General features: G+C 32.2%; 1 protein-coding gene across 2 annotated transcripts in view; it reads left to right on the top strand.

Moving 5' to 3' along the window:
• LOC137645845 (uncharacterized) overlaps positions 1–3,238 on the top strand; it is a 4,398-nt gene extending 1,160 nt beyond the window's left edge. For both annotated transcript variants that reach the window (XM_068378830.1, XM_068378829.1), the window contains 4 exons: positions 1–1,309; positions 1,441–1,752; positions 1,932–2,129; positions 2,326–3,238. The exon at positions 1–1,309 is cut by the window's left edge and continues 224 nt beyond it. In XM_068378830.1, the coding sequence (XP_068234931.1) occupies positions 1–1,309; positions 1,441–1,752; positions 1,932–2,129; positions 2,326–3,063 (2,557 nt within the window). In that variant the 3' untranslated portion in view covers positions 3,064–3,238. The remainder of the gene's footprint in view (positions 1,310–1,440; positions 1,753–1,931; positions 2,130–2,325) is intronic.
• Positions 3,239–10,000: the final 6,762 nt, after the last annotated feature.

Below are 10,000 nucleotides of genomic sequence, written 5' to 3'. Positions count from 1 at the left end.
AAATAGTAATTCATTTGTTTGCTCCAGGACAACTGGTGAGCCTCTGGGTTTCATCGCAATAAGTCGCAGTTCCTCTCTCCAGAATTCGGACTTCTTTCTTAAAACTAGCAACACTCAAGATAAGGACAAGGGTGCTCTTTACTTGGAGGATGGTGATTTCTCAAAAAATTCATATCAGGTTAATATAAAAGTTAAAGTGCATCACCAGGTTTCTACGGAGGAATTCTCAGAGGTCACAGAATGCAGAAGTTTTTGCGTTGGTAAAGAGGGTCAGCTTGTAGAAGGAAGTACCTGTGGAGACACTTCACATAGTGAAAATACCGAAAAATTACCAGAAGGGACTCAAGAAAATGTAGGATCATTCTTCAATGATGAGCAAAAAGATAACGAAGGATTATGTGAAATGGCAAATGCTCTAAAAAATTCTTGCGAAAATAGTGAATCACGTCATTGTGTCAATCAGGATACAGAACAGTTGGATGAAGAGAGAAATCAGGAACCCGAACAAGTGAATGAAGCAATAAGTAACTTTCCCGTCGTTGACCTTCAAAATGGCGCAAACGAATCCATGAAAAATTTCGAACAAAATGAGGAAGTATTAGATTCTTTATCACACGTTGAAAACAATGATCAGTCTGTAACATCTTCAGAAACTGTAGAGCTTTGCAGAGGTGAGTACCAGCATCCAACTGATTATTTAAACAAAGGATTAAAGGGCAATGGTGAGGAAGCTTTCCAAACTAAACATTTGAATGCAGACAAACCTATGGATCCTACAGGAAAATCATTTGCTGAAGAAACTGACCTTTATCAAGAAGAAAAAGTTTTACACTCAAATGTTAATACAAAACAGTTGTCAACAAAATCCGTGGATATGCAGGCTCTTGACATGCCAACTGAAGATCAGTTTTCAAGCCAAAATATTAACCAAAAAGCATATAGTAACCTACCATCATATGAAGTTCCACAAACAAAACACATAGAGGAGGATGTTAGCTCACTTTTCGAGAGGAGAGAATATGTAAAAATTGTTTTGAACTGGCTTAGAAGAGGTTCTACAACTATACAAGCAACAAATACAGGAGGTGAGGAGCAATCCAGTAATTTGGCAATCACATCTGGGAATGAATGTCTGGCCAGACCTCCAAAGAGAAGAGTATCATTGCCATCAGAAAATAGTCCTGTGAAGAAGAAAGCCAAGACACTTTCTCCATCACCAAGAAAAGGCTTGATGATCACAAGGCTCTCCATAAATTTACTAAAAAGGCAATCCCCAAATCGTACTGCAGCTCATATTGCTCAGAAAAGGGTAAGATTTAATGTATTCTTTAGAATATTAGTTCTTATTATATATTCCAAAATATCCAAAGGAGTGACTTACGATATGAAGTATTTAATGTTAAGTAGCAAGATACAATGAGACCCATTTTCAATTTGTAGGTACAAGTCTTCAAAGCTGTCGAGGAGGGTGACCTAGATGCCCTTAGAAAATTGTTGACTGAAACAGGGCCTTCAATTAGAAATAGCAAGAAGAATAATACTCTGCTGCATACTGCCGCAGTCAACGATCAGACTGATGTTTTCATTCATTTGCTGAATCTAATCAGCCCTAATGTAATTAATAGGGATAGTCAGACACCAGCACATGTAGCAGCATCTAAAGGACATACCAACATTTTAAAAATACTATCATCTGATAAAGAATTTGATCCAGACAAAAGAGATGCCAAGCAGAGGACATTCAAAGACCTGGTAAATATGTTATACAATATTTGCAGTTTATAAAACAGTTCAAATCAAACATAGTCTTAACTACGATCATAAGCATTAAAATTTTATAAATTATGTTTTATCAGAGAAACCATTTTTTTTTTTTTTTTTTTTTTTTTGCTTGTATAGTAGGCTATTAACATTAAAATTCAAAATTTCAGCTAGTTGCTCCCTTATTCAAAGCAGTTCTTAATGGAGATAAGAAAACAGCAAAGACTTTCCTAAAACTCGGGGCAGACCCTGATGGCCATGCTGGAGAATTAGTTACTGGTGTGCTGGCAAGGGAACTAAGAGTAACCTCACCAAGACAGTTGGCAAATACATTGTATGGACAACAATTCTTCGGCAGTTTCCCTCAGGTAGAGATTCTTCTCGTGTCTGATAGTCATTATATGATTCTACCCTTTTTATGGTCAATTATATCAAATAAGTAAAGAAAATCCACATATTAATCTTTATTTTGGCTATATGAAAGAAAAAAATGGTTAAATAAGCTTTAATGCTATTTCTAGATTGTAATTACCAGTAGCTAACCTTTCTCCTTTTCCTTTTTAGGTATTTTCACCTGTATGTAATGACGTCTCCTCTGATGCAACAGATATATTTGAGGCTGGTCAAAAAACTGGACTTAATTGTGGAGGTTATGTCTATGTTCTTAACTACCATTCTTTTGCTGGAAACCCAGAACTGGACCGCAAAAACGCAAGCTTTAAAATGCTTGACATTATGCAACTATTCAAAGGAGCAGGATATAATGGGAACATTCATACTTCCCTGACTCTGGATGAAACCAAAAAAAGGCTTACAAGTCTGAGGAGTAGTAGTGTATTTTTGAAGAGCAAGTGGGCTGTATTTATCATCTCCAGTTATGGTGTCAACAAATCCTTCCTAACTTCTGACCTAAAAGTGCTTACAACGAACTGGGTTATGGGTTTGTTTAGAGACTTAGCCTGTCCCCAGTTAAAGAATAAGCCTATACTTTTCATCTTGGACTTTGATTCCGATTATCACCTTGAGAAGAATAAATTAAGTCATACAGAAATTACTCCCAGAGTTGCGGAGCCTTTAAATAACATGATCTCTCTCTCTTCTGTTAACCTTTTGGCAAGAGGAGCTTCCGAGAGATCGTCCTTCTTGGCAGTCTTAGCCAAGACTTTAAGGTACCATGGTAAGGGAAAGGATATCACTGAAGTTTACAGAGAACTGATTAAGGCTTACGCAAAACTGGGTCTTAGTCCTTTGCCAGAAATCAGCAACTTTGGTTTCACTGGAAAACTTTGTCTTATTCCATAAGTTCACTGGGACATAATCATAATTTCTCTTGTTTGGTCTAGTCAAGTTTACCAAATAAAACATGAGGTTATTTTAGTGCGTAATTATAAGATTTGTTCATATACTTTTCTTTCATGTTTACATCTATTCCATAGACTGTATAATTAGAAAATAGTTCTAATATTAGTAACATATTTAACAGATTCATTTATTCAAATATATATATATATATATATAAATATAAATATAAATATATATATATATATATATATATATATATATATATAGATAGATAGATAGATAGATATAGATAAATGTGAAACAAGGATAGGTGTACACTTCTTACTATACACTTAATTCTGAATAAAATTGCTATGCTAATTAAGTAGTTTTGTTTTTCCTTAACTGGTTATAAATGATGTGTAAAAGGGAGTTTAATCTATGTAAATATAATTTCTAGGGCAAAAGACTTTGGGAGTAGATAACATTGAACAATAAAAAGAGGGGAAAACAAGTAAAGTCCCAATACCATGAGATTCCTGAATATTAGGACATTTTTAACTTTCTGAAATGCATGTCTTTAGTCACTCATGGATACGATCACTCGCACAATACACAGACATACATACAAGGCTTGATCAAAATGTTCGGAAAATTATTGTCGCATTTAAACAAATCACTGTAAAGTCAAGTTCACATATTACCAGTGAACAGCAACACTGCGCGTTTATTTGAAATTTCACTATATACTCAAATTAGAAGGTGAGAGCCCACGTAAAATTCGGTGGCAAACTTGGGACACCACTTACATACTTTTCAATCTTATGGCAATGAAGCATTGAATAATACTTGCCACTTAGGTGCAGCAAAATATTGATGGAGGACGAGAGGCTATAGTGATCCTCAGTGAGTACAGTTCCTAAAAATGTCAAGAGATTGACAAAATATTTAGACCACCATCATGGAATTTGCAGACAAAAAGCAATTCACTTAATTGCAAGTATATCTACTCTATTCAGGATGGCAGAAAGGATAAGTCACTGGGATGTCGGTACCAAAACAAAAAGGGTTAATAAGGGTATAAGGAAATTTTTTTTTTTTGATATGTTTGTATATATACATGCATAATAGCAGGAACACGTGATGCTCTAGTAAAATAGACCAAAGGAAAAGAATAAAAATGTTGAGTGAATCCTACCCATTTTTCTCTCGCATGTATTTATGTATTTTCATATCCCTGAGGTTTATTGCACATGAATATATATATATATATATATATATATATATATATATATATATATATATATATATATATATACATATATATATAAATATATATATGTATGTATATATATACATACATATATATATATACATATATACATATATAGTGTATATATATATATACATATATACATATATAGTGTATATATATATATATACACAGACACACACACACACATATATACAGTATATATATATATATATATATATATATATATATATATATATACTGTATATATGTATATATATCTTTCTATATATATTGTACACACACATATATATATATATATATATATATATATATATATATATATATATATATATATATATATATATATATATATATATATATATATGCAGACATATATATGTATATGCATGTAGAAAGAGTATATACTGTATTCATATTTATTCATTTATTTTATTTGTATTTACTGTATTTACAGTGTGTATGTATACTATATATATATATATATATATATATATATATATATATATATATATATATATACTATATATATACTATATATATATACTATATATATACTATATATATATATATATATATATATATATATATATATATATATATATATATATATATATATATATATATATATATATATATATATTATACGATTATGGCTCCCTGGTATGGGCATTAAAAATATATTATACAATTATGGCTCCCTGGTCTGGGCATTAAAAATATATTATACTATGGTTCGTGACTGGAAAACAAGCATATAATATTATATATACTACGACTGGCAAGTTAATTAACCTCTCTAATTCCAAACTCCCTTATTTGCTTTTACATTCAAACTGTTACACTTTAAAATGTTTATACACGAATTCTGAGACAGTTAAATAACTTCTAGACAGCAATATATAAAACACTGAATATCCAAAGGTCTCTTAAGCACACTCAAAACAAAACTAGGCAATTACTCTTAAGTATTATCTAAAATTTACTGTGGTTCTTAACAGTATACGAGCGGAATCTGATTCTGAACAATGGTGATTGGAATAATACACTCTTTAAAAAATAGATATATTTTATATGAATTACAACACTTTGAAAGAATTTACATAATAACAAAATAAGTCACTCAAAAAAATTAAGTCTGAACAAAACTTAGATTAAGACAAAAATGTTACTAGCTGAAATTATATAATTACTTGACTTTGAATGTTAAATCCGAATAAACCTTAGACTAAGACAAAAGAAATACTGCACTGAAAATTATACAAAACCTTGAAATTAAAACTGAATAATACAATATTTAAGTTTGATACTTAATGAAAATAGATAACCAGAGCACGTTAGAAAATCTAACCTTCCTACATGGCCGTTTACAAAACTTTACACAATGCCAACACTCACCCTAATACAATGAATTCAAAATCACCGTTTCATCTTACGCATCTTTTCAACACATGATTTGCTTTGGAGTTCAGAGTCACTTAAGAGAGGACACACTAAACGTACTGAACACTTTCAAAAACAATACACTGGGTTGCATGCGAGAGTGAAAAGATGACATTCTTAAGGCTGGTAATCTCTATCTGTATCTCTGTAACCTTGATGTTTGCCTTTTATATAAATATAACTGCTTCTAGAAACTTCCCAACGAACTGGGAAACGTGTTGGGCCGGCCCAAAAGGTGTCATAGTTACCAAATATTGCTCTCCTGAACGCTAGTCACGCCACGCCAGACGGCTCTCTCAGTCAGCTAGCTCCGCCCACCCTTTGTCCCCGAAATAAAAAAAAGATAACATCCTATCACCAGGCCTTTCACGAAATTTCTAAACATAAAATATAAAAGAACATTACCCAAGACCTTTTTCATATCGTGTATGATCAAATAACATTCTAAAACAGTTACGTAAGACTTCGTAACAAAAATATATGAAATAAAAAGTTAACTCTTAAAAATAAGGTAAATTCACATATACTAACTTGAATAAAGAATACAGTGAAATTCACGACAAAAGTCTTACGTAATTTACATAAAATGCTCACATTTACATGAGAGGAGCTCATTTTAAGAGCTGGCTATCATCTCTTTAATGCACAAATGAAATATAAATAAACTCCTGAATATACTATTATATCTACTCTACACTAGACCAACTTCGTTAGAAAATATATATATATATATTCATATACATATTATTTTTATTATTATTATTATTAGGTACACTTTGATAACAATGTTCGTATATATATATATATATATATATATATATATATATATATATATATATATATATATATACCCGCACATCTTTCATGATCTTGAAACCATACAAACAACAGACATCCTTTTTTTCGCAAAACCAGATCCTTCTTCTTATGTCAGAAGGAATTCTGACAATAAAAAGGTCAACGAAAGAAAAGGAAGTAAAGAAAACCAGTCCTCCCGGAATCCTTTGTTGCTGAAATTGTACTGTTGGACTCAGGAATTCTTAGCACACCTCGCTCTGAAAAAAAAGTGTACCTTGTCACACACTAACTGCGCGGCCTGTGTGTGTGATCCCAACCATGATTCATCTCTCCCTACAGTAAATATTTGATTACTCACCGCATAGTAAGAGTGTGACAAGGTACACTTCCTTAGAGCGAAGTTTACCAGGAATTCCTGAATCTAATTGTACATTATATCAAGGATGATTAACTTTGGAATCTCCATAACAGTTTCTTGGCCATTAAAAGCCGTTGACTCTTCTCTTTTTTCATTGCAAAAAAAAAGAAAAAAAAAAGAAAAAAAACATTGCAGGTAAGCTGTCAATAAGATTCTACAGAGGAATCCATCGAGATATCATCAATCGTATCTTTAAATAATATGAGTAATGGCAATACTTAAATATAATCAGTGGAAAGTCGCCAGAAAAAAAAACAATTGCTGTTATGAAAATTAATTAAAAGTGTGAGAATCTAATTAAAGGAATATCAAAATCTTTCCATTGGTAATTAAATAAACTTGGAACACAGATTACTCAATAAAATTCTCATGAAACCAGTATAGCAAGCTTCTTTTGAATACAGTTAACAAAGAGAGTGAAAGTTAATTTCCAGTACCAAGCCAGTCATCAAAATGATTCTAATACACCGCTAGAAAAGAACTAAACAAAATTAGGAATTAATAAATTCTTTACCTAATGAAACGCTACTCTCAATATAAGGGTAATAACAAGTAAGCATATAAGATTAAAATGGCAGAGAATTAGACAAGTCGATGGAATCTAAACAAATTAAGTCGTTTGAGAGAAAATAACTACGCTTGAGTTAAAGGTTAGTAAAGCGGGCCATACATTACCCAACTTGGTTTGACAACAATGTAGGGCAACATTTTCTTCTCTAGAGCATACACTGTAAGACCAAGTCTTCCAACATTAGTTATAGATGTCGATCTGTAGTGTATAACATACTGATGGTGCAGTCTCATGGCAGTGGAAAATGTTAGGATTACAACAACATTCTGCAACGGTTGAACAGCAATAAAAAATAAAAAACTGATAAAGTTTATTATCATTAAGTAATATACATTATAAAAATGTGTTAACTGAATATTACATTCTTAGAAACCTTTCCTTCAAACGATGAAAAATTAAAATTAAATATTGTACCTAATGAATGTATATTCATCCTTGAAGTTGAACCTATGTATACTACAATATTATAAAAATACATCAACTAAATATTACATTGTTCAAAAGTGTTTCCTTTATATAATGCAAACTAAAAATAAACTATTGTACCAAATGAATGTATTTTTATCCTTGAAGTTTAATCTAGGTATTCTACAACTAGTTAAGGAGTAATTTGGGTCTTGAAGAAGTTCAGTTATAGTATGACTCCCTTGGCTTATGTCAGTTGAGACCTTTTCATTGGATAGATGATAAGTGCATACAGGTTGGGTTGAAAAAGTCAACGGGGTTGATGCTCGAGTACTTAACCTACTGGACGATAGTGACACAGAATCCAATGTTAACTGGTTTAATTGGCCCATTATAATCATCAATAGCTTTTTTCGCATAACTTTTGTCTCGTTCAGCTTTCTGTAGGATACAGCCCAGCTATCCTCATAAGTTGTGGCTTCGTCCTTCATGAGTTTCTGCTCTTTTATGAAATCTAAATGTTCGACAGGTTTTTGCAAAGAGTGATCTTTAGTTGTATCATGAGTAGCCCGCATTTTTCTCTTGGTACCTACAGTATTTCCAATTCCCTGGTCATCGCTCTCATCCAAATTACTATCTCCAGGGATCTGGATTTCTTGATCTCCTAAAAAATCATGAAACAAATTGAACTACCATAAACTTGGTTCGTACATTTTCAGACTTTTCCTTCTTATTTAATTCCCTCCTATAACAAGTTCTCATATTTGTTTTAAACCATCTAGAGTGGCATTGCTAACTATTTCCTTCAAGTTATTCAACAGTACTTCCCATGCTTTTTTTCGTTTGTTTTTATCTTTATATTCTTCGCTTTTCACTTTCCAAATCGCAGGTAAACTTCTGTATGTATCAATAAAACTTCTCCACTATCCAATGTCAATTATATTTGCCATCACGTCTATTTAACACTTTTATAAAACAGCTACTTCCAAAAGAACGTCCATTTAAAGGAAGGACTACACGCTATCAAACTAGGCTTCCAACTGATGTTGGTTGTGATGTTGTACAACTTGCCCATACACTGTCGAAAAGGTTGTACAACATGAGGCCACGCCCCCTTAAAATCAAAGCTGCTTTGATTCTCTCCAACCAAACCAACCAACCAAAATCCTGTTGTACAACCTGCCCATACACTGTCTAACATTTCATACAACCTAACCAAGTTGTAGAACAAGTTGGATAATGTATGGCCCATTTACTCTCTTTCAACGTATGTTGACATGGGTAAAAGGGACTCTTTAGTTATGGTAAGCAGCTCTTCTAGAAGAAGGACAATCCAAAATCAAACCTTTGTTCTCTAGTCTTGGGTAGTGCCATAGACTCTGTACCATGGTCTTCCACTGTCTTTGGTTAAAGTTCTCTTGCTTGAGAGTACACTCGAGCACACTATTCTATCTTATTTATCTTCCTCTTGTTTTGTTAAAGTTTTTATAGTTTATATAGGAGATATTTATTTCAATGTTATTCTTAAAATATTTTATCTTCCTTTTCTCACTGGGCTATTTTCCCTGTTGGAGACCCTGGGCTTATAGCATCCTGCTTTTCTAACTAGGGCTGTACCTTAGCAAATAATAATAATAATAATAATAATAATAATAATAATAATAGTGCTCAACCCTCCTTACAGATCTCTTTAGCGACAGAACGCACAGTATGGTCACAATTTATTTATGAAGGGAGAATATAAGACAGTTCGAGAAGCTCAAGTGAGTTGGCCATTCTATTGGTATATGAATAACCAATATTGAAAAAACTAACCCAATAATTTAGTGAGAAAACTGAATTATTTGGAATAACACCAGTTAAAAGATGGTCATTACCTCTAACACTAAAAGCAAACTTCAGTAATTACAAAAATTTTTACTAAGTATAACCAGGAAAATTCATTAAATCATTATTATTATCATTATTACTAGTTAAGCTACAACCCTAGTTGGAAAAGTAGGACGCTACACGCCCAACAGCTCCAACAAGGAAAACATCTGCACGGTTT

The sequence above is a fragment of the Palaemon carinicauda genome, chromosome 8 (genome assembly GCF_036898095.1).
Source record: "Palaemon carinicauda isolate YSFRI2023 chromosome 8, ASM3689809v2, whole genome shotgun sequence".
NCBI lineage: Eukaryota > Metazoa > Arthropoda > Malacostraca > Decapoda > Palaemonidae > Palaemon > Palaemon carinicauda.
This window is presented reverse-complemented; position numbering and strand designations above follow the sequence as displayed.